A 26358-nucleotide genomic window follows, 5' to 3' on the forward strand; every position below is an offset into this window, starting at 1 on the left:
CCTCCCTTCCCCCCCCTCCCTCCCTTCCCCTCCCTCCCTTCCCCTCCCCTCCACCCTTCCCCCCCCCTCCCCTCATCCATTTATCTTTTTAGGTGTATTAAACATTATATTTGAGTATGTGATAGACTCATTTCATCAACGTGCTTTGATTTTAAGTTATGCATTTGACATCAGGATTTGTATGACAGAACTTATTATCTAGACATTAAAATCGGGATTCATGTTTATAAATGCAATTATATTGTATAAAATTGTTTATTGTATAGATCTGCTATGCCTATTCCTGTCATGCTGTTTTTATTGTGTTTTTACTTTACATATCCCCTGTGGTGATTATGTTACTTAGGTAACCTGTTGTCCACTTGATTGGGTGGTTACACAGGTGTACTGGATTAACACTCACTATTTAAGGATGTCTTTTTCAGCTGTCAGGTCACTCTTTGACAAAGGTCCTACGGGCCGAAACGCATCAGAGGACCTGACAGCACGATGTTTGAATAAAGTCTGCTTTTAATTGACCATCAGCCTCTCTCCATCCATTGCTGTACTGCCGTTTACCTGTCCTGTTTGGGGGAAGATTTTTCCACCAAAAAGCATGGTTAAAGATACTGGGGGACTCCTCTGTTTGGAGAACAAGATAGAACCTCGGTCTCGATGTGCCATCAGTTTGACTGTAGCAAAGTATTTGAATCTTCTTCTTAAAAAACACTCTAAATAGCAGATGATATAATATTTGTGTGCATTTCTACTACAGATGTAGAGATGATTCAACATGGAAGTATCCATCCATCTGCTGTAGATCCACGTGGCCTAACTGCACAAGATTCAGTGATACGCAAGATTTTGGGCGGTAAGACTTTTTAGTGCGTTGTCTTTACATTCTTTGAAGCAGCTCCATAAATTGCCATTATGACTAAAGAGCTGACCGTGTATCATCAATAGTTCTGCGTTATCAGATTGGATGAAGAATTACCGCAGATCAGGTTTGAGGGATTGAAAGATTTCTGCCTCCCTCCTTTGTACTTCTACCACAGTATTATCTGTTGTACATAAAATGTTCTTATACAAGTTACAGGATGTAACAATGTGGTAAGATGCTGAGCAGGAGATTTAGACTGAGCACATTTTCTGAATCTATAGCTAGAGATACAGTAGTTCAGAATTGGTTCCTTAATTTAAATACTGTCAAATTTGCTATATATGTTGCTCGTGTTTCTTATATTAACAGCAGAGCCTGGTAACTCTTCTTCCCGCCGGCCAGTTGCAGCCCCTCCTAGAATTAAAATTAACCAATTGCAATGTCATGTTTAAGCTGTTAACTCTGAATGATTGATTTGCCTTTTATCCAAATTGGACCAATATAAGTATTTTTAAAATATTTTTTTTCTGGGGCATAGGTGTATTCTCCCTTTTTTCGTGATAATCACTGTGTGTTGAGACAAATCTTGCATTGGCAAAATGTCCATCCATCTCTAGCTCTTCCCCTTGAAGGGCTACTGACTGCAAGGGAGGCTCTTATACCAATGCTGTGTGATGCTAGAAGCGTTCAGCTCCATTGAAATGAACAAATAAAGGTCCATATTAACCAAGCAGTCTTCTGCCACAAGACACCTTGCAGGCCATTGACTTGAATAAGCAGTAAGGTATTTTCCAACGCAAGAAGGTGCCTTATAGCTGAAGCCTGTCTAGCAAAATGACCTCTAATCTTCTCCAGCAAAATGAATAAGAACCTTTCTCAGTTATATATACAGTATATATAGTCATTGTAGAGGTATAAGTCAAGTAATTACATTCTTTGTGTACTGAGGAAAAGACGTTTTATTTTTGACATTATTTCAAAATCATACTTAATGAGTTTTATGTTTTTGTAACTCTGAACTATGACTAAATAGGCACTTCATTCGTTTTTCAATACAAATATCAACAAATTCCAAGTCAGGAAGTGCATTTAGTGAGTTTATGCCAAATGGCCTCTGGCTTTCAGGGAGCCCCCAGGTTCCTGAGATTATAATTTATCAACATGAATACTTGCTAAGTGGAAACATGGCAGCCGTGGTCAACCTTGGGCAAGAGAAAGCTGCAACGTCATCGGGAGATGACTTTGCAACTTTCTATCAGTGACTTGGCTGACATGTTTTTTGTGTCTCACACATGCACAAAAAAACTACAAGGTTATCAGGTTACAAGGTTATCTTGAAGTTGAGGGACTGTGGATCAGCTCTGGGGGACCTCCCAGTTTAAGTTACATTTTTTTTTTAAAAATTATCAAAAAAGTTGAGGTCTACTGTTTTAAGCATTTAAAAAAAAAAACTTTTTTAAAGGAAGCCAGTAATTTGGAGTGTCTCTCCCTAAAGGCGTCTGTGCTCTGGTTTTGTGGCCATACTAAAAGGGGACCAGCATGAATGCTACCAAAGGGAGCTTCAGCTATGTAGCAAAGAAAAGCAACTTACTTTAAAGCAGGGTCTGCTGCACCGTTTCTTTAGCATTTACTTCATCCACCTTTACAGCAAACATTGTTATTTACATTGGAGGCACCACACCTAATTCTTTACCACAAGCCTAATTATCATTTTAATTACCCATTGGGTCCTGTCAGTTGAGTCAATGATGCAATGATACACGTGTAAGTAAGTTTCTTTTGCCTTTTTAAAGCAGCAGTCCAAGCTGCTGATTTTTATTTTTTATTTTTTCTCTCTTTAATATGGGCATCAACACAATCCACACAATGATAAGTAATTAGCTATAGTAAGTTGCCGATCGATCCGTTCTCCTGTGATCGATTGACCAAGATTCGGCTCGGGATTCACTAGATGGCTGTCAGTGCAGCAGAAGAGGGCCCAAAATGCAAAGTTCTGTGGGGAAGTTCATGTGACCAGGCAGTCACTAGATACATTTGGTGCACTGCTAGAGAGAGGTCAGGGCTCAAAAAGGGGTGTGTCAGAGCCTGTTTGAGAAGAGGAAGGGGATGCAACTTTGTAAATGGTTGCTAGAGAAACAAAAAATGCGTGTTACATTATAATACATTAAACATGTCATTCAGAGTTGTTTAAAAAATGCTACAAATATTTTCTCATAGTACAGAACTGATTTATTTAAAAAAACGTGTAGGATATTAATTGGTCTGCAGCTTTAACTCTTAGTATTGCTGACTAGGAGGCGGCAGCGGCGGCGGCAGCATGGACTATCCTCATGATGGAGAAGATCCTTACAAGCTCTGTACAGATGAAGATGTTTATCATATAGTAGTGGAAGGCACTTTACACAATGAAGTAGCAAGTAGGCCACCAGTCCCGGTTCCAAGGCCACCAGCAGAAGCTCGAGATACTGAACTATACATTTCAAAGGGTATGTTAACAGCAAATACTACTTGTCTGCAACCCTGTCCTTCCCCATTATTGTACACAACCCAAAGAGATCACACCGCTCTACAAGCAGCCAATTGGAAAAAAGAAGAATGCGCCCCAAACTCAAGTGAGATTTCCAAACATAGGGGAACCGATAAGGTGACTTCTAGGAATTTGCTCACGTTTTCCAAATTAGGCAGCAGATAAATAAAGCTGTTCGGAGCCTTTGAACACGAACTGCATAACATTTACTTAGAATCAGTATTGTTCGTGTTTCTGATGCCTGGCAGTAATATTCGCTTGGTCTACAATCATTAACCCATGGCTTGCTGTAATAGATTTTGTCTCCTCTCCGCAGGTTGTGTTAGGTGTTTGTATTACAGTGTGGCACACAGGTGTGACTACATTGTTTAGAAGTGACTTATCCCTATGCATGTTAAATTGCCTGTATTCACTAAACCCTCTCTTTGTGTGTCGCTATTTGTTTTTATCTTTATCTTTGTCAGGAGGAGGATTGGGTTTTATGGGTTATGGGACGAAGCGATTTAGTGAAATGCGTTGGATTGACACACTCAGGCCTCCGTCGTTTTTGGAACGTGCAACCAATCCTAAACTGTCAGACTGATACCAGCATCTGCAGGACCATCGTGCGGATGCAGATCCATCCAGGGAGAGAGACGCAGCCTCCCCCACCACCCTCAGCTGTGCACGAGCAGGGCAAGGAGTGAGGCAGCGACGCCATCCCAGTTTGGAAAGGAAAACAGCTCGCCAGCTGACAGGAACGGATTGGTAAATGTGAAAGACCCCATCTGCCCCTGCTACAAAGAAATTCAGGAGGGCACCGAGGTCCTATATGCTGGAAAGCTACATTCATGGGGCACATAAATATCGGGCGTTTATGAGTGCACGTTTGTTTTCATACCAGTCCTTGTTGAATTAAATGTTATTATCCCATGTCATTTCTCTTTTAATTTATAAGGGTTTCCGTTGGGATTTGGGGAATATCCCTAAATTTCAATTGGGTAATAAATCCATACAGCTCTATTTAATCTGCTGCCATTTGGAAAACATATGAAGAACATTCCTAGAAGTCACCCTATCAGTTCCCCTGTGTTTGGAAATCTCGCTTGAGTCTATGCGCCGGAGGACACCCTTCTTTGTTCCCGTTTACTGTTTCGAGGGACGTGGAAATCTCTCTTTGGACTCTGGCTGCCGGACTTAAGTATCATCCCATTTGGGACATTTACTACCTCGTGACAAATTGGTGTGTTTCACTTATGAGTTTCACCCTTTCCCACATTAATCTTTAACCCAACACTAGTTTTTTTTATAATTTTGTGGTTAGGGCTGCTTCCATTTTTTCTATTACAAGCAGCCAACTAAAATATTATAGTAACATAAGTAATATGATTGATTGTGCTTAAATGCCTGAGAAATTGGCCACGGGTGCCACCTATGTACTTAAGATAACCATCAGTAACCATATAGAAGGTCCAATAGCAGGTAGTCAGGGGATCATCAAAAGAAGTACATTTGTAGTGCACACCTAGGGTATTTAAAACGTAACATTTAATATATCACTAAAATTAATAAAGTGACAGCGTGACAAGAAACAAATTTAATCTAATATAATAAAATCGTAGGACGTGTGGCCGGAACATATAATGTCCTCTGAGATAGACACAGATGTCTCTTTGACTGAGGAGCCAAGTTTAATCATTCTCTAATGTATCCAGTAATATTGCTATATATGGTATGTTAGCAACATATTACCTTAGGATCCCTCTAAGTGCTGCCTCCAGTTTATAGTAATATTGTAACTGGTGGCAATAAAGTAGCAGCTTATCATATAAAATAGACTGAGCAATCAATAAGCAAGCTGCCCGGGCAAATATTGGTCAATTAGGTATGTAATGCCTGGATAGTAAAACATACAGATCTGTATGTTTTGCAATTCTGTTCAGCTGTTCCTAGCTGATTTGGAGGGTGGCTCCTCCTTCCCAAGTTTGAAGCTCACCCCCTCCCACTTTAAAATGGTTAAAGCTCACTCCATTTCACCTTCCACACTCATGGGAACTTGCATGCAGTTTGATTGCGACAAATCTAATACAGAGTTCTTTTCCTGGTATTATACAGGTTAATAAGAGCTTCAATCAGACTTAGAACTATGCAACTAATTTTGACAGATTTATTATAAATCATTCTTCCTGGTAATGTACAGGTTATTAAGAATTGATATTATTGTTAGGACCCTTGAGACATGGTCTGCCTTGGAGGGGCTCAAGGGCTTACGACACTTTGGCCAAAGAGTTAAACTAAAAGACCATTTTATTCAAAAGATATCTATATATATATATATTTAGGCACTGTACAGTGTTTTCGTGTCAATGGATGTAGCACTGGGCTCTGTCTGTGTTTCATGTTCTGTCTCTGGTTTTAAATGCCTGGATAGTAATAACAAGATTCTAGTATATGGAGTATACTCTCTGGAATCTTGTTAGTATTGGAGCACCCAATTGATTACTTGCTGGGTACTCTAAAGAACTTGTTTTGCTATGAAGTTATTCAGCTGTGTTTAATGTTAGCATATAATTGTAAAGTGCTATATAAATCTAAATGTCACTGTGATCAATGAATCAACATGTACACTGCAAAAGAATCACAGAGTTCTGTAATGACGAAATATCAATATACTCTGATAATAATCTCACAGACAATCTCTGGCTGCCTATCTATCCATACTCCAATAAAGAGACACACATGCTAGAATCAGCGACTGAACTGCCTCAAACACAGCTCTGGCTGGCTGCCAATGGATGGAAATTGCAGATATCGTGAAACCAGTGTGAAGCTGCTTCCTAAAATCGCAACAGAGTCGCGTGATCATTCTAAATAAAAATTGCACGTAGCTCAGCCCTCAAACCTCAACTAGCTAGTGTCAGCCTGCACTTCCTGAAGTAGTGCATTGATATAATGTCTAAAATGTTATTATGTATCTTTAAGGCATTTGTATAGTGTGTGTATATGTATATGTATATGTATATATATATATATATATGTGTGTATATATATATATATATATATATATATATATATATATACACACATATATATATATATTTATATATATATAATTCCCACCTTGGGCTTTTATTAATTATATACTGTATAGAGCACCCGCTGTTGTATTGGCTGATGAGACTCTGAGTGGAGTTGGAGTAAAATTAACAAGAAAATGCCAGGTCATAGTTAAATGAATGGATTATATATTTGTTCCCTCATTGTGTACTAACGGGCTCAATGTTTTAAGGTGATAGATCCATTCTGACTCCCTGCTCGACAATTTGTTGTCAATATCGCCACCTCTCATTGTACTTTTAAGATGATCAATACCTATGAAAGACAGGCAGCTGACATCCCCATGATGTATTAAATTGACTTGACGTGCGACTGGGGTGTCTTGCTGATTCCTTGTATTGAAGTGTCTCTAATTAGTTGTTTTTTAATTATAACTAATGCCATATTAATTATTTTTGATTTATAATATTTTTATACTTAATGGTAGCTCATGAGGTACCTGAATGGGTGTCCATGGACGCTAGATTTGTAAATAGCATCATATACTAAGTGTGAATCGTGTATTCATTGGTGCACAGGGTAATACATGCCCTATATTAACATGAATCCTAGCTACGGAGACACAGCACCCCTGACGAAGAGGAGAAGACTCCTAGAAACGCGTAGGGCCGAGCTGTGACTCTAATGGCATTCAGTCTGTAACCCCCGCAACGACACTCGTTGCAAGCCGAATCTAGCTCTGACAGTAGGAGCATTGCAAGGCTCTCAGCCAATCCCCAAGCAACGTGATTGACACACTACGGACTGACGTCACTATCCATGTGACGCGGAAGTGGGATTGATCCGGTCGTGGAGAGAGGAGTACTGGAGCTGATGGTGCATACCGGGTGAAAGAACTACGGCTGCAGCTGGTGCTGGAGTGGGACTACACAGACGATTTAGTATCTTTTTTCGTGCACACTTATGGAGGATGTTTGTGAGTGTTTTTAACCGTTTTCATTGTCCTATTAAATTTATAGGGTACACTATGTGTTTTGTGCTCCCTCCTTTTTTTTGCATTTTTGTTCGGGACACATGGGTTGGATCCAGTGAAGAGAGCAGTATCACTTACCTGTGATCCTGTGATTGGTAATTGCCATAGGACTGGTTACACATATATATTGGACTTATAATACCAGGACTCCATATATACTGTTGATGAAATATATATTTTTTATTTCTTCAGTCATCTACTGGTATTAATAGCGATTTGAGCGCTAGCTGTTCACCATTTTATTCATATAGGATTATTCATTCTTATATTGAATTATTAGTTGGTGTTTTATAGCTATTTTGTATAGAAAATTTGATTCATTGTATTGTATGTCTTTATTTATATAGCGTGTTTTCATTATGGAATTGATATTCTCCAAGAGACATGTCTTCTCAGTTCATGTATGGTCTTGCCCACGTAGTCTAGGCCGCAAATGCATGTGATTAGATAAATCACATTGCTTGTTTTTCAAGTAACAAAATGCCTGATCTCATAAGGTTTGGAGTGGTCAGCATTTTGAAAGGTTTCAGCAGTAGATATGAACTTGCATGCTTTGCAATTGTTGCATTGATAAGAACCTTTAAGAGAGGAAGTGAGCCAGGATTTTGATGGTTACGTTGAAAATGATTATGTACCAAGTGATTACGTTGATTTTTTTGATCTCCTACTCGTTATGCTTGGGATGGTACCTGTCACGTACAACCTCCTCCTAGCACGCAACCTGCATACGGGACAAGGGTTAATACTGACGCTCGCAAGCACACCCACTCTTCACCTCCGCAAAGGTCTGTTAAATGGACAATATCCCCTCTAACAGGACCAATGATCAATACACAACCCGCAAGCTGCCCCACTCTTCACCCCCGCAAGGGTCCCTCAAATGAGTTGTATCTCTCCTCAAGCCATCCCAATATACCACCACCACGAACAGCACACAAGTGAGCACGTGACTTTAGATATGCAACCAGGGTTAATACACAAGGCTATTCTAGTAACCCCCCCCCCACCTCTTTCTCCTCTGCAAGGAACCTGCGAGTTAGTATTAAACCCTACTCAATTGTACTTCATAACCTCAGGTGGTGGCAGTGGATGGTTATGATGTGCAATTGAGTAGGGGTTAATACTAACTCGCTGGTTCCTTGCAGAGGAGAAAGGGGGGTTGCTAGAGTAGCCTTGTGTATTAACCCTGGTTGTCTAAAGTTGTCTAAAGTCATGTGCTCACTTGTGTGCTGTTCGTGGCGGTGGTATATTGGGACGGCTTGAGGAGAGATACAACTCATTTGAGGGACGTACGACCACCTGCATATGGGACAAGGGTTAATACTGACGCTCTCAAGAGCATCCACTCTTCACCTCCGCAAAGGTCCGTGAAATGGACAGTATCTCCTCTAAAGGATCCAAGATCAATACACAACCTGCAAGCTGCCCCAATCTTCACCCGCGCAAGGGTCCCTCAAATGAGTTGTATCTCTCCTCAAGCCGTCCCAATATACCACCGCCACGAACAGCACACAAGTGAGCACGTGACTTAGACATGCAACCAGGGTTAATACACAAGGCTACTCTAGCAAACCCCCTTTCTCCTCTGCAAGGAACCAGTGAGTTAGTATTAATCCCTACCCAATTGCACATCATAACCATCCACTGCCACTACCTGAGGTTATGCAAATATGATAAAAGATCTTAGACTAAAATATCCGCCAGGGCCTCAGGTCCCTGTTTATTCTAGAAAAAACAATGCACGTTAACACACCAAAATCAGTTGTAGTAACATGTGCCCGAATTAGTAAGTTATCCTCTCCCGAGCGTGTACTAGTTCATTCAGAGCCCAAAGCATTACTTATTAAATGTTTTAATATATATTTATATATATATATATATATATAGCATAGTTACCAGTCCGTGAACTAATAAAGGAGACAGCATACAGCAAGGGGTAGTCCAAAAAAAGATGTATTCAAAACATACTGTTACACAAATGCCAACGTTTCGGTCCCACAGGGAGACCTTCCTCAGGGCCGTGCGATATAAATACAGTGCTTGGATTACAGAAAAGGTATTACAAAATAAACATACAGTTACAATAGAAGGCAGAACAGCTTCTTAAAATAAAATGATAAACAGAAAAGAAAATCTATACTTTACCAAATGATATAGATTTTCCCAGAGAGGTCGCAGGTAAGACACATTGAAATATCCCGTATCTGGTCCCAAAATACTCCTCTGTGGACATCTGTCCCCCACAACACTTGCTCAGCCTTAAATGCAATTCTTTCCCATTGAACACAACCTAAACCCTGCCCCTGTCATAAATCAGTGGTGAGTCTGACAGTCTTACCCCAGAGTAAAACTCCTCCTCCAAAGGACGTTTAAAAATTCCTTTTCCATATCTAAATGTACTCCTAACTTCAGTTCTGTAATACTTCCTGACACGTGAGACATATTAATACATTCCGGCATGCATGGCGGTCCCAATGAGACTAAACATAACAGTGTAATCCTAAAATTAAGAGAGATATTAATATCTGTCTCTTAGTACCTGCTAGACGTCACGTCTGTAATCATTATGTGCGACTCGGTTCCATGGATACACACATGTAATTTTGATCATGTTCAGCAGAGGACGTCTCATGATAGTCTCATATTTAATAAGGTCACTCAGTTTGATACCTTCTGTAGCCACGCCCCAGGCCCTCCACACACCCCTTGTCAAGAAATGCTTTGAAGCTCGGCCTCCTGGGTAGAGAACTTGTCACAGGTGCTATATTTCACACTCAATGCTCCAGACATTGCCCATAGCTGTCTCTACCAGCAATATACACTAGGCCTGCAAATAGGTGTTAACATACCACAAACCCACGCTTTGTATTTCTCACAGGCAACTTCAATCAAGCCCTTTAAGCCCCCAGATTTCTGAAAAGACACCACACATATTTGTATTTTACTCCAACTGTAGCTCATTAACCCCTTAAGCACCAGAGGGCTTAAAAATACCCAATATCTCATGACATTATCATGACAGTACCTAAAATTTTTGCTACATCTGTGTCTATCTCAAAAGGACCTGCTAACGGTCATGCTTGAAAGTGGCAGCAGGCTTAAGACGCTTTGGCCAAAGGGTTAAACTAAATTACCCCTTTTCAAGAGAATATATTGGTATTGCACTGTGTATTTTTGTTACCTTGGAAGTAGCTTTGGGCACCTTTGTTTGATCTCAAAATATGCCAATGTTTTGCAAACATTTATTTGATTCCACATATGATTATACGTCCCTATGCATCTAATTTCAGCCTTACCAGCTCTAACATATGTATATATGATCTACATATATAAATAACAACAATTCCAAAACCGATCAATAAATGGCGATTTCAGCAAGTGATATCAAGCATACATTTTAATCTAACTTTGTGTGGAGGGTGAGGCTTGTATCCTTACTATTGTCCAACTCACCATAGGATTGTGACTGGCACCTGACTTACCGTGGCTGACACGTCACCAGTCGCCATGACAACTGGGATGCTATTTAAAGCATAGATCTGGCCCCCACTGTTCACCCTTCCCTGACAAAGCTCCACACGGAGTGAAACGCGTAGGATGTAGTGACACGCTGGCGTCACTTCACGCTGAGGTTTGAGGGCTGAGACTACAGTACGTGCAATTTCTATTTAGCAGTATCACGCTACACTGTTACGATTTTTGTAGCAAGCCAGTTAGAGCAGCAAGGTAGACTCTCGTGAATCACCAATACCTAACAGACCAGTTTTAAGGTTATAGGCAGCCAGTTAGAGCTGCGCTGTGTATTTCACAGCTTGGTCGTTTAGCCATCTCACAGACATCGTTAGTCTATCCATCTGTACCAACACCTATCATGCCATAATTGTTCCGCTTAGTTAAGCAGCTATACCAACAGTCATTGTATAGCAGTGGATTCACACTGGTTTCACGATATCCGCAATTTTTATCCATTGGCAGCCAGCCAGAGCAGTGTTTGAGGCAGTTCAGTCGCTGAATCTAGCATTTGTCTCTCTATCAGAGTATGGGTAGTAGGCAGCGAGATTATTACCTGAGTATATTGATATTTCGTCTTTACAGAACTCTGTGATTCTTTTGCAGTGTACATGTTGATTAATTCACTGATCACAGTGACATTTAGATTTATATAGCACTTTACAATTATTATTAATGCTTATTATTAATGCTAACATTAAACGCAGCTGGCTAACTGCATAGTGCTTTAGAGCAGGGGTGTGCAAACTGGGGGGCGCAACATTTTCTTGGGGGGAGGGGGGGGCGGTGCTTACAGAGGCCCTGCGCTCTTCTCCACAACATTTAAATTAATTGCTGGGGGAGCGTGCGAGGCCTCTGCATGTTTCTTAGCTACTCTTTGGCAGCACATCGCCATGACAACACGGAGTCAAATGACGTGATGTCAAATTACGCCAAGCCGCCGATGCCGGAGGAAAGATATTGGGGTGGGGGCACCCGGCAGGTACCTCATCTCACCACGTGCACCAACTATACACATACTAGTGGGGCAGTGCTGTCTCACACACTTGGGTGGGTGATTGACTCTGTGGACACCAGGGTGGTTGGGTGCCCAGGGGCATCTCTGTGTTTTGGGGTAAACTCAATCCGGGGTGCGGACATGGTGTGGGGAACGGCCCTGCAAGGCCTGGGTGCAACTGTATATGTACGTATATGTTATTATTCTTCCGCATGCAGTAACACTGTACAAACGTGTGTTTCATTGCATGGGATTCCTGTAATGGGGATTATCCCACATTGTAGGATCCCATACAGGTGGAGGCGCCACAGACTCGGATACACCCCAGGCTCCCAGCAGCGGAGGCTCAGCCCTCCTGTGAGCCGCAGGTAAAGCAGCACACACACACTGTAGCCGCCGTATCTCCCAGGGGGTGGGGGAAAGTGCACTACAACTACAAACTGGAGGCAGCACTTAGAGGGATCCTAAGATAATATGTTGCTAACATACCATATACAGCAGGGGTGTGCAAACTGGGGGGTGCGAGATTTTCCAGGGGGGTGCGGCAGTTGCAGTGGCCCTGCGCTCACCCCGAAGGCATTTAAATGAAATGCCGGGGGACCACGTGAGGCCTCTGTAACTTCTCCTACCTGGTCTTCATTGACGCATTGCCATGGCAACGTGATGTCACATCCCCCTGCGGCGTCATTTGACGCTGGAGCCGAGCAGGGGAGAAGAACAGACAGGGGGTGCAGGGACAAAACTTTGCGCACCCCTGATATATAGCAACATTACTGGATAAATTAGAGAATTACTAAGATCAGATCGTCAGTCAAAGGGACCACTGCGTCTCTCTCAGAGGACATTATATGTTCCAGCCACACGTCCTACGATTTTATTATATTATATTAAATTTGTTTATTGTCACACGGTCACTTATTCACTTAATAATGTGCTGTGATTTATTTCAGTGATATATTAAATATTACATTTTAATTAGCCTAGGTGTGCACTACAAATGTACTTCTTTTGATGATCCACTGACTACCTGCCATTGGATCTTCTACTGTATATGGCTACTTCCCCATTTATTGCTTTCACTGCAGCCAGAGATTCTGGGTAATGACATGCAAATTAGTACAGTGTGTAAGGGTAAGTTAAAACTCTGTGGTGACACATATTTTTACGCTCAAATAATTATATTTGTTATTGAAAAAATAAATCTGTTGTCTACTGATTGTAATATCCAAAAATATTCCTTCTAGTTTTCACAGAGAAAACTCAAATAAGGAAGGAAAATATTTACGTGGAATCTTTAAGCTCCACCGAGAAAGGTGAGATTATTCTGTGCAAAGCGGATACTGACCCCAAGAGACAATCTTCTGCTCGGTCTCTTTGCGTCACTGTATCAATGTGTGTTGTTTATTCCCTTGACATATTTTGCATTGACGTTTTTTGCGTCTCTGCCATTGGGTAAATATATTTATCTACTTTACTACAGTCCCAAGTTGATAACATACCTCTCCATACACACCTGGAGATACACCTGTATACAAAAAGGAGCATACCTGAGATGCATGAGAAATATGCAAATGTAGGACATTTAAATATGCATTGCATATACAAATTAGCATATATCCCAGGTATCTCCGGTGATCTCCTTTTTGTGCACAGGTTTCTCTGTCGTTCATTGTAGTTTGCATTAAAAGGATGCTAATGACTTAATTCACTACGAGAGCAGGTCAGAAATGTACAGAAGATTAATTTTAATGGTGGAACGAGATTAAAAACAAACAAACATCCACACGTAAAGATGTATCAAATCTTTGTTTCTGTATTCTGATGCTTTGTCCCTTCAGTCTCTGGGCAATGGGCACAATTTATTGTAGATACAGTACATATGCTCTTTCTTACAAGGTATCTTTAACTGTTTTATGATGGTATGTATATATTTATATTATATGCCTTGTAACAATTCAATTTAGAAGCTGCTGATCATCCCCATTGGCCCCATAGTTTAGTATTTCTGTTTTCATGCAGTAAACCTGGATGTTGTCTCCCAACCCCTCTACTTTGTTCAACCCTCAATATTTTGTTAAATATTTTTGTCAAAAACACTAAAATTACGTGTTTCACAAATAAATGAAAACATCTTGTAGATAACTAATTGAGGAGCGTAAGCCACAGTAAATAGGAATTCTTAAAGATTTTGGTTTCTTTTTCTAGACTCCAGTAATAGGATAAAGAGAGACCGGCCTCAGTCCAGTTTGTACGACCCATTTGTTGGCATGAAGACCCCAGGCCAACGCGAATTAATTACGTTACAGGAGCAAGTAAAGATAGGACTGATCAGTGTCGATGAGGCTTTACTGCAATTTAAAGAATGGCAATTAAATCAGAAGAGAAGGTCCGATTCATTCAGGTACCAGCAGGTAAGTTTTCCTATTTCAAATTACTGAAGCCCAAACTGCATACTGTATGTACCAGTCAATGAGGAGTCATTTTAATATCTAATTAAAGACACGGTAGTGTGTCTATTGGTGTGTGTGTGTAGAAGTACAGTCATTAATGAGGCTTAATTTCCTTATGTTTTTAACCCTTCCAATGCGTTGCTGGCCCCTTTGGCATTGAAGGGGTTAAGCTCTTTTTCTGTACTTCCATTGAATATTTTGAGATCCTTGAAATCCAAAACAGGCCACAGCCAACACCTCAGCAATGGTCTAGCATTTTGTTCTGCGTTTTGTGATACACTTATATAATACATTCATCAAATATCAATGATTAATCATCAAGAGTTATGTATCAAAGTCTCCCGACTGTCAAACCAGGAGCTAAACTGCAGCATGTTTATCACCAGCCAAAGAAATCCTATGTGATATTTTGTTTGATTAAATCTGGTGCAACGTTTTACTCCAGAATTGCAGCAAGAGACTTCGGTACAAATGTAGCCATACCAACCTTCCCCCGGAGTCGTGGCAAAAAAGAGGATTTTCCCATTGCTCCGGATGCGGTGAGAACCGGGACCAGCCTCTCCTCTACCAGTGTCTCCGATGGCGGGGAATGCTACAGTAGGGTCCCTACATCGTTCACGGGGAACATGAGTCTGGCAACATTTGTGCATGACTCAGCTTACTATGGCAGCAGGGCGGGGGAGGCCAAGAACAAACACTAAATGGTGACACAAATGGCAAAAATCCAGCACTTGGAAACTAGTTCATGGTCCCAAGGTTCAACAGAGAATCCATCAATTCCTTCTGTTACCGTGCTGGAACAACCTACCATAGACTCCAGTATACGTTCTTTCAAGGCTTCAGCTGTCTCACATTTTAATCTTGTCTGTAACTGTTACATACGCCCATAATCACATGTTGTCTCTCACTTTCCATGAAATGTCTGTACATATAATGTATAACCTCTCTTCATATAACCTAACCATGTGTTGTCATCATAACTCTGTGCCCAGGACATACTTGAAATAGAGAGGTAACTCTCAATGCATTATTCCCTAGTAAAGCATGTTATAAATAAATATAAATAGGAAGTAGCACGGTCATCATTAGACAGCTGAGGGAGTGGGGGAAAAGCTACGATTCATACCAGCAACATCTCCAAGCCCTCTGCACTGGGGAGAGAGAGAGGCTAGGCTGCTGGGGTGGGTAGTGGTTGGGGGTCTACATGCGGTGGCCGGGCCATCTGTTTCCCACCAATGTATGAACCAATTAAAAGGACATTTATCTAAAAATGTGTAATTTTTTTCTGTTGTGTTTTTTTTCCTGGGTACTTATTTATTTATTATATCCTTTTTTTTTTTTTTTTTAGGAAAACCTGAAAAGATTACGAGACAGTATAAATAGAAGACAAAATGAAAATAAAAAACAAGGGAAAAAATCAGGTAATTATCATATCGTGGGCACTTTATTGCAAAATGCATTGTTGATCACACAGGTGATGGTGACAACCTCAGATATTCTCTGGGCTCTGTCTTGCCATAAACTTTAGTAAGAAAAAAGACTTCTGAGCGTAGTTACATGTAGTCACACTGATGAGAGCCAAAAGGTTGAAGCAGCAGTGTGGAGCCTATTCTATTCTATTACTTTGCGAGTGAATTTTAATTATTTTATATCTATTAAATCATTTGACAAACTTCACCATGGCGGCATATCTTAGCGCTTTTTTCACTTCCTCATTCTTGAGGATTACCCCTATGCAAAGCAGCAAGAGCCTGGTTCAGAAAGCATTCACAGTGACACTTCTTCCACCTATTAACTATTTACAGGTGCTATTTTTCCTACTGCTGCCTGCAGTTTTTCACAGTATTGCTTTCCTGATTGCATTATTACATCTGTTCCATTATTGTTGATATCTATTGGTTTTAGCATTATAATTTGTGATCGTGCCATTCATAGCATTACTCTGAGAGCACAACGTGGGTTGTTTTCTCTCTCTTGTGTGTGTATGTGTGTGTGTGTGTATGTATATATGTATGTATGTGTGTATATATATATATATATATATATATATATATATATATATATATATATATATATATATATATATATATATATATGTGTATGTGTGTGTGTGTATATATATATATATATATATATATATATATATATATATTTTGCATTTAACTGCAGTTGTTCATTATGTTTAGGAAAATGTCTATATCCCAGAATACACTGAAAACTATATATATATATATATAAAAAATTATTTGTATCTACTATATTATATACTTACTATATTACGTTAATATTATATTATTAAAAACTATATACATATATATTATTATACATATATACTCTAGCTGAAGGATTAGCTCCGTGGTAATGTCACTGCCTTTGAAATAAGTGAACCCAGTCCAGAATAAATCTCAGTACTTGTGATCTTGGTCACTTTGTCTCAGATCCACAAAGCTCCATTACTGATTTAACGAGACAGAGAGATACCTATTTTAATACAATCTGAAGTGCTATATATATCCTGAAACCACCCTTCACATGGAAACACCTGTGACCAGCAGTGGATTTCCCGATCCGTTGCCCCATGGCACCTACCTGGTGCCTCCGTGCTGCTTCCCTCCATCTTCTTTGACCTTGCAGCGTCAAATGATAATGTGGACGTCACCCACGCGACGTGTCACAGCGCCTTGTTGCCATGGCAACGGGACGTCATGCGTCACTTGATGCCGCGACGTCACATGGCAATGATAACGAGACGCCGTGTGATGTCACAGCATAATTTGACGCTGCAGAAAGAAGTCGGAGGCAGTAGGATGGAGGGTGCGGCAGCAGGTAAGGAACTTCCCATCAGGCCTGATGGGCCCAAGAATCTGGCCTCATGTGGCCTCTGTGTATGTGTGTCGCCCCCAAATTTTGTCTCTCTCTTTCTCTCTCTCTCTTTCTGAAGCGATAGAGGAGAGAGCTGCAGATGCCAGGACGCGACAGCCATTTCACGATCCCGGTTATAATGCGATCCCGGTTATAACGCGGTCTCATTATGTGGACTCCGAGCACCACGTTATAACAGGGTTCAGCTGTAATTAGTTTTGTGGATTGGCGTTAACATCAGGGAACAAACCGTCTGTTACTGATTCTGATAACATGACGTTATGAGCTCGGCCTAAATGGAGCTTTGTGACTCTGGGCCTTTATCTCTCCGTCCTTCAGTCACCAAAAATGTGATTGTAAGCTTCTTTAATATATATAAATATGTCACAATGCTTTAGATTTAAAGATCACAAAGCCCATTCGCCGTGGTCAAAATGCTGAAACAAAACCAGAGTGCGGAATTTATGAATTAAGCTCCAGTTTAAATGCACCTCCAAAAAAAGAGATCAAGAGGGGAAACTGGAAGACAGACAGCACATCAAGCACAGCAAGTAGGTAACTCTCCTTTTACTGATTGTTTGCTTAGTAAAGCAAGCAAATGGTTTAGTGCAGGTGTAGCCAACTCCAGTCTTCAAGGGCCACAAATATGTCAGGCTTTCAGGATACCCTGCTTTAGCACAGGTGGCTCAGTCAGCAGCTGTTGGTAGCTCTTGAGGGCTGGAGTTGGCCACCCCTGGTTTAGTGAGTTCATTTCCTGCTACTGTCATTTTCAGTACCCAGCACTCACCCACCTCTCAACATTAACTATCACTGCCATGCAGCCTCTATTACTTATATTTGCTCTAACCTCACTTCTTTTCAAATGACACTTTACTTTCAACCAGCCTCTTTATGTCTCTAACTCCATTTATATATCTCCACCTCTCAGTTCACACGAACTCCTTTCCTACCTGCGCCCTCTGACACCACACAGCAACAGTATAACCCCTGCACTAAAATACACACTTATAAATCCTCCCAACATATTCTCTTTCATACCATGCTTATCCTCCTTGCTTGTGGGGATCTCTCCCAATCCTGGTCCTTGCCTTATTGCTACATCCTCTTGTCCTCATATCCCACATATAACTTCTACTCCTTCTGGTGTTAACCCCTCTAACCTCATACCAATCATCTGCCAGACTCCCTCCTCTCTCCCATTCTCCTGTGCCCTTTGGAATGCTCGCTCCCTCTCTAACAAGTTCCTCTCTGTACATGACTTATTTTTCTCTCACTCTCTGCTCCTCTTTGCTATAACTGAGATTTGGCTCACTCAGTCTGACTGCTCTGGAAGCTTCTCTCTCTTATGGTGGCCTTTCTTTCTCCCACACTGCATGCCCTGATGGCAGGGGTGAGGGCATGGGGCTCCTCTCCTGAATCTGCCATTACTGAACCCTTCATATTCCTCCCTTTCTTTCTTTTCCTTCCTTTGAGGCTCACACTGTCCAGATTTTTTCTCCTTTCCCTCTCCAGGTGGCCGTCATCTATTGTCCACCTACTTCTACTCATCCCCTTCTGTCTTTCTCTCTCCCTGAATCCTGGCTCTCCTTCTTTTTCTCATCTGACTACCCTGTTCTTCTCCTTGGGGACTTCAACTGACATATTTATGACCCCTCTCTCCCTTGGGCTTCCTGATTTTGCTCTCTAACCTCTTTGTTTGGCCTTCACCAATGGACTGCAGTCAGCACTCACAAGGACGGCCACTACCTGGACCTGTTTAAAAACTTTTCACTCTCTGATTTCTCCATTTCATCCTTTCCTGTCTCTCATCTCAATTTAGATTGTAAGCTCTTCGGGGCAGGGATTCATTTTCCTAATGTTACTTTTATGTCTCAAGCGCTTATTCCATTACTGCACCGACACACTTTATTCAAGCAAATACCCAGTATGTACCTGGCAGATACCTGGAATGCGCCGCTCCTCACCTCTCACAAGCCCCGTTGCGTTTGCCTTCCCAGCCTGGGTTCATGCCTGGCTGACGGGCGGCTGATCTGTTAAATGATAATGATTAGGATTTAATAGGCTGCAATGCTTCGCGTGTCTACCAGATGGCATAAATTCATGAATTGTAATGCAGTATATATATATATACTGTGCAGTATTGCAGCCAGCGGGAATAAAATGCTTCAATCCCTGCCTGGAAAATACCTCAATGCACTCAGGCAGAAAACAGTCACAAACCTCAATACACCCGGGTATACCCGAATTCGTGGGACTAGCCGAGCTCGAATAAAGTGTGTCGCCAGTGTATGTGTTATGTATGTATATCTTTATTTATATAGGGTCAAATGTATTCCACATTTGGAATACAACTTGGGATACGACCACAAAATGTGCAGCATTGTACCTATTTGGCCTCACCCTATCCTGCATAAAGACTAACATGATGGGTATCTTTTATGTAGCCTGTGAGCAGTTAAATGCCAGTGATGAAGGACTTTGTACAAGTTCTCTTTAATGGTAGTACAAATGGGAGAACGAAAAGTTGCCTCCCAAATATCCAACCAGTCCTCTTGGTCCAGTTATAGTCAAAGCTCTCTCTCTCTCCCACCGAATCATGTACCCATCTTTGGCTTCTGAATCGGTTGGTGATAGATCAAGGAAGTAATCCCCTTGTTTTCAGCTCCCATTTTGCAAAGATGTTCATATTGTGTTTTAGAGTCGGAGCAGTGCGAGCCTTTTGCCAATGTCCAGGGGTTGCAATTTTTTGTGGTCCTGACTCAATAGAAACTTGGGGTGATTAAAGAGCGGGGTTAGTGGCATTTAGTTAAGTTATGGGGGGATCTATTGGCATCCCAGGTTTGACAGAAATGCTTAAGGATGAGGTGAGCTAGGAAAGACCGTAGTCTATCTTTTCTAGAGAGCCTGGGGACCTCATTTATCTAGAGGGGTTTACGAAATGTAGCCAACAGGAAAACGACCTTTTTGAAAAAAAATGTAATCTTTTAATTGGCTTTCCTACACAAATCCAACCACACTAATAGCAAAGGTTTGGCTGCTTTTATGTTTATGGAAAAAGAATTGCAAATTGCAATCTTAAGGGCCTATGAATAGGGAAGTGTTTACCAGTCAAGTTTTATATTTACACTTGGCACACCCTTTCCTTAAAAGAGAGCCAATAAAGATAAGAGAAGGGAGCAAACAGAGGAAATCAAACCTCTCCCAAGTCTCCGCTCACCGCGTTACGAACTAATTTAAAAAAAAAATACTAGTAGGTGTCAGATTTGTGTTAAAACGCATCAATCACCCAGATGTGACCCCTTCAATATATTACTATCATTAGTACAATTTGCTCCTAGGAGGGATGATCCTTTGATGAGCTGGCTCCCAAGGTACCTATCCTTTCACTCACCTTTCACATTTCTTCCAGCAAGCACTATAGTTCTTCTATGATTTCTGCCTTCAAAACTACCATAACGTTTGAACTTTAGATAATGATTTGTTGTTTCATTAATTCATGTTCTTTTGTCTACCGTAACAGGCAGTGGCAGTAATAGATCCAGCACGCGGAGCACATTGAGCTTGAGCAGTGGAATAGAAGGCGATAGTGAAGTAAGTAACATGCTTAAAGGTGTCGTATATTAGAGCAGTTTGTTATACTGAGGTGCCTCTTAGGCCGCGATTATACTCCCCGCGTTGTTGCTTGCGCACGTGGGCACAACAATATACTTACCAATCCATATGAGAGCTCCCCTAGTGAGCGCACGACAGACCGTGATGGCGCAAGTGTGTTTTGAAAAGACAAAGCATTTTGTCTTTTCAAGCGACGGGCACGTCACGTGAGCGGTTTGACCAATGAGGTGTGAGCCGGCCACGTGACATCACGGCCACGCCTACCCATTGCCTGAACATGCGCTCCGTCACGTGCACGGTGAGTATAATCTCAGCCTAAGTCTTTCATTTATGGTTTTTGGTCATTTATTCATTTCTGGTTAGAAGCTGAAACCAAATACTGCTAACTTTTTTCATTGACCCTTACAAAGCGGGAGTGAAATTATTAGCAATTTAAAATTCCAGTTTTCTAGTATTTGAAACGTGATGCTAAATCTTTCATCACGAATACACTTGACCCTTGGACCTTCAGCACCGCCCCTTACATTTATACCATACACAACCTTCCCACAATATACACCAACACAAAATAGGGCAGGGGCGGCCAACTCCAGTCCTCAGGGGCCACCAACAGGTAAGGTTTTCAGGATACCCCTGCTTCAGCACAGGTGTCTCAATCAGTAGTATTCAGCATTATATTGAATATAATTGGTGCACTGCTAGAGAGAGGGCAGGGCTCAAAAAGGGGTGTGCCAAGCCTGTTTCAGAAGAGGAAGGGGATGTGACTTTGTAAATTGTTGCTATAGAAAAAAAAATTCTTGTTACATTATAATACATTAAAAATGTCATTTAGAGTTGTTTTTTTAAATGCTATAAGTATTTTCTCATAGTACAGAACTGATTTATTAAACAAAACACACGGTTCTTGGTCTGCAGCTTTAATGTTAGCATGGCTGCCGACAGGGGGGGGGATAGCCGAACAACTTTCCCAGACCCAGTGGCTCCAGTGCCGCCATCAGGACTATACCGGAAGTCGGGTCTAACTTCAATGATCGGCCGCCGTGTTCCCCCTCTGGGCCTGTTCTCACTGGTGCTGAGGGCTCATTGGTATAGTGAACATGCTATTCATCTGTTTACAATTGTAGGACTGTGAATCCGAAACCCCCCAAAGGCAAAGCTCTAGGCGTTCTCTGCAAGAAGACAGACCACCACCTAGGCCACCCAGAATTCCAAACCATGACTCCAGAAGGTAAACTTACACATTACATAATTCTGTGCCTTAAACAAGGGCTTGGGGTGTAGCAACTGGTATTAATAAGTAGTCATTAAAAAGAGACTAATGAGCTGGAATTGGTGCACCTATATTGTTGCTTGAACATATCAATGATTGCGATGTGGACATTGTGAAGAGTTCTGGTCTTCGACTAAGGGGGAAATTCAACACATTGCGAAGACCCTGAGCCACAATGCGATCGGGCCAAAATCCCCCCATTGACTTGAATGGGCTTTTTCTGGCGGTCGCTGTGCTTTTTTAGCCACTTCATTGTATATTCATTTACTTTATGTAAGGAACAAGGTAGATGTGATGCTCTAAAACTGTGACCAGTCCTGTAAATTGAGTATCCAAATGTATAAGTCCACAATGGGTTAATCCAAAACACGATAGAGTGCCCCTAATAAAGTTGATTAGGAACTGGTGGGAATAAGTGTACTAGTGGAGTCGGCTTGACACCCACAACTATAACACATAATAACACCCAACCAGTACAATGCTTATAAATGGACAATGTCCGTGGTAGACAGGAATAAAATAAGGCACTGCGGCACTTTACCTGTACTACCCAAGGGGCACTCTTGTCGTTAGCGGCGTGCAATCCATCCGTTGTAAGTCCAGGAAGATAGAGAGCGTAGATAGAGCACAGCCAGGGATATCCTGTATATTCCGTGCAGGAAGAAAAGAAACAGCCAGACCACTCCAGAAGTAACAAAAAGTAATAATTAATTTATTGTATGCTGAACATACAGAAAAAATGGACTAAGTAAACGCACCTGCGCATTTCATACTCAAGGTACTTTATCAAGGTCTTTATCAAGGACTGTCTTGGGTGATACATTTTTCTATACTCGTATAGTTTGATTTGTAATATGCAGAAAGTGTGTCGTGATCACAACCCTAGAAATCACATGACACAGGAGCAGGCATGTCCATGACATGGAAAGAGGATAAAATCCATTTGTGTGTTGGCATTTGAATGGATTAAATATGCTGATTGACCAATTAGCCTATTTTCTTTCTCTGTTGCAGACATAATCATGTTATTTCTTTTTCTTTTTTTTTTAATCCTAGGGCTCCATCTGCAGCATCAGGTCATAACACCTGGGATGCCCCTCCAGTGCCACCTAGGGGCCGGTGATAAAAAATATCTACGTAGCGTTGGTGGATAACAAAATCTTTTTTTTTAACAATAGCCAATTACCCCTGAAGACAACTACAGTTTTCTCTCACTTTCTCTGAAGACAAATATTCCTAAAAAGCTGCCGTCTCTTGTAGGGCCAAGATAAATGGAAGTGACATGTTTACGTGATTCAATCTGGGCGGTGGCTATTTTAATTGGATTAGACATTTGCAATCCTGTTCAAGTAATGTTTATACGTTAGTTTGCATCAATGGTTAACTGAAATTCGGAAGAGGATTTATTCCCTTGTGTGTGATGTCACTGCCTTTTGAGCTGGACTTTGCAGAAGTGATGTGCCCATCTTTCTGCTCTCTGATCCTTTTGGCCTTCTGACATGGATGGGGTCAGTTAAGAATAGAGGAAACAGCTGATTAACAAGCACCCCCCATTCAGAAACCCCGTTGAAGGAAAGTCGTGTCATTTCCAAAGAAGCCAAGACAAACAAGTGTTGGCTTTAAGAATGAATACATTTGTTTAAGGAAAAAATGAAGTTATTCACAAACCGTTTTCTTATGAAGTTATTGTAATGTCCTTTTGACAGATCCAAATAATCAAAGATTTTCCAGAGATGCTGTAATCAATACAAAGTTCCCACGCCATTCCCTTTTATCAAACTTCTGCCTGGTGCGTTTCTGCAAGGACATTTTCTAAAAGGACAGCGGCTCCTGATAATGGTTGCACCCCAGGCCTTATGGATACGGGAAACAGAAGTGTTGGGTAATGAGTTTGCAGATACTGTACGATAGCACCGTTGCAACAATGAGAAAGAAGAGGTTCTGCGCTGCAAAGACACAAATCCACCCAAGATTCTCCCACAGTGATGTCATTCAAGGTTTTTCAATAGGAAATCTGTGTCGTGACAATGGCCTGTGCTTCCTGCAGCCTTGAGCAATCTCTGTTTATTCTGGAAATGCAGCAAATATACAATACCCTTGAGTGTTTTTGCATGTTTCCCACATGTCCCCAAGCCTACTTCATTCACCCCATTGTCACGTCATGCAGTGGTTACGGGGCAGGAAAGGATTCTGGGTAGTAGCATGCAAACGGCATATGTCCATGGGGACTGAATACATAACACTATGGGAGTAATTCATTTAAACTGCGTTAGTGCCAATTGGGGCACTATAGCTCGGAAACTCCTATTGAACTCAATGGGAGTTTCTGCGATAGTGCCTTGATTTACACAATGACAGTTTAATGAATAACACCCTATATGCTTAGACAGCAGTGCAACGTCCTCTACAACTGTAGTATGTTGGTTCAGCTTTATCTATCGCTATGTAATTAAATATCACTAACACCTAGTCACAAATGTTCTAGAAACATTATATACATATAAACATTAATTGCAATCACTATTGTTTTATTTTATTTCGCTGCTGCATTCATGCCTGAGTAATGTTTGAGTTCCTAGCTATCATTTTTACTAAAGCAATATACTGTATAATGTATGTTTAATGGCTGTATTTTATGCATTTGTGTTTCTGGGTTACATATGCAAGTATAACACAATTGGGTTTACATGCTTAAACCGTTACAAAGGATAGATTCATGATTATGGGCGTGCTTTTAACTCATCGTAACCATGTTGCTAAATTTGACTTTATCTTGAAAGAGCAGAGAAGAGAAAAATATCGTGCCTAAAGTGTTAAAATGTGGCAGGGATATTCCCATCCTGCGTCACAATAAGATTATAATCTTTCACTCACTGATATAGGGGCTGTTTAAAGGGGAATCACTCCTGCGATTAAAGTGAATTTATTCTAGTGACATGTTTAAAGCAGCAAAACGTGATATACATATATGTGTGTGTATATATATATATATATATATATATATATATATATATATATATATATATATATACACACACACATATATATATATATATATACATATACATATATATATACATATACATATATATATTTTTTTTTTTTTAAATCAGTACTGTAGTATTAGATAATACTGTCTGCATTTAATGCCATTTTTAATGATTTTTTAATGTATTGATCATCCTTTGGTAGCTACAGCAGCCATTTAAAAAGTCCCATCCACTTCCTCTTTTTAAACAGGCTGTGACACACCTTCTTGAGCTCTGCCCTTCGGCAACAAAGTATCACAAACAGATATGTTGCTCTGTTCTAAACAGCAGACTGTCTATTACTCTGAACGCTATAACAATAATTTGTCACACTTAGTAATATAATGTTACATATCAGCTGCAGCATTTCACAGACTGCAGCACAAAGTTAGAAGACGGCCATTTCGTTGGGCACACAATCAGGATTTTTTTACAGATCTATCACAGGGGCACCAAACGATTGCCAGCTTAGGTAAGAATGTAGAATTATAGATTGTCACATGCTTTACATATAAAAATAAGAATAAAAGGGGGAATGTAGTATGGCTGCTTTAAGGGGACTCAGTAATTGATAACTTTTTTACCCAAATCTGACACTTATAAGGATTTTTTCAATTTATTTTCTAAAGTTACGACTTGGGAGAGGTTTGATTACTTTGGCGGCTACATTTTGTGTGATGTCATTGTGTGTTCAACGAGTGCTTATATACATAGATCACCCTGTCCACCTCCCCTTATCTCTATTGGTTCTCTGATAAGGACAGGGTGGGATAAAGGGTGAAGAAAACAATTGATTGACACCCTAAGAAATTAAACTGGCCGACTACATGGGATTGAACCTCTAAAATCCCTTACACAGAGAAACTTCAACAAAAGTTAAGCCACTGTTCACAGAAATTTAGCATAAGGAAACAATGTTACTTTGCTCAGCATTATTTTATTTGTTAACTAAACTTAAACTTGGCTACTAAGAGTCACGGCTGCCTTAGCCTTTCTTAGTTGCAAATTGATTGTGAGTTCTCCTTTCAGAGCAGGGGGATATTGACAAAGAATGTATGTACATATTATAAAAAATTCTTGCTTTTAATATTTCAAATAAAATTGTAAAATATCATGATTGTGTGTTTGCAATACTATAAAAAAAAAGAACTACTATAAGCCTTAGTACAGAGG

The 26358-nt window shown here is 40.7% G+C and overlaps 1 protein-coding gene across 4 annotated transcripts in view; it reads left to right on the plus strand.

Annotated features, from left to right (window-relative positions):
- The window catches only part of PIK3AP1 (phosphoinositide-3-kinase adaptor protein 1), a 115952-nt gene extending 90791 nt beyond the window's left edge, over nucleotides 1-25161 (plus strand). For 3 of the 4 annotated variants that reach the window (XM_075611006.1, XM_075611007.1, XM_075611008.1), the window contains 9 exons: nucleotides 755-850; nucleotides 3154-3345; nucleotides 13207-13275; nucleotides 14168-14373; nucleotides 15761-15833; nucleotides 17673-17825; nucleotides 20795-20865; nucleotides 22011-22114; nucleotides 23213-25161. In XM_075611006.1, coding sequence (XP_075467121.1) covers nucleotides 755-850; nucleotides 3154-3345; nucleotides 13207-13275; nucleotides 14168-14373; nucleotides 15761-15833; nucleotides 17673-17825; nucleotides 20795-20865; nucleotides 22011-22114; nucleotides 23213-23279 — 1031 coding nt within the window. In that variant the 3' untranslated portion in view covers nucleotides 23280-25161. Of the gene's footprint in view, nucleotides 1-754; nucleotides 851-3153; nucleotides 3346-13206; nucleotides 13276-14167; nucleotides 14374-15760; nucleotides 15834-17672; nucleotides 17830-20794; nucleotides 20866-22010; nucleotides 22115-23212 lie in introns of those variants that run through there. The other variant, XR_012803457.1, reaches the window with a different exon arrangement.
- The last annotated feature ends 1197 nt before the right edge of the window (nucleotides 25162-26358 follow it).

This window comes from Ascaphus truei, chromosome 8, assembly GCF_040206685.1.
Source record: "Ascaphus truei isolate aAscTru1 chromosome 8, aAscTru1.hap1, whole genome shotgun sequence".
NCBI classification, from domain to species: Eukaryota; Metazoa; Chordata; class Amphibia; order Anura; family Ascaphidae; genus Ascaphus; species Ascaphus truei.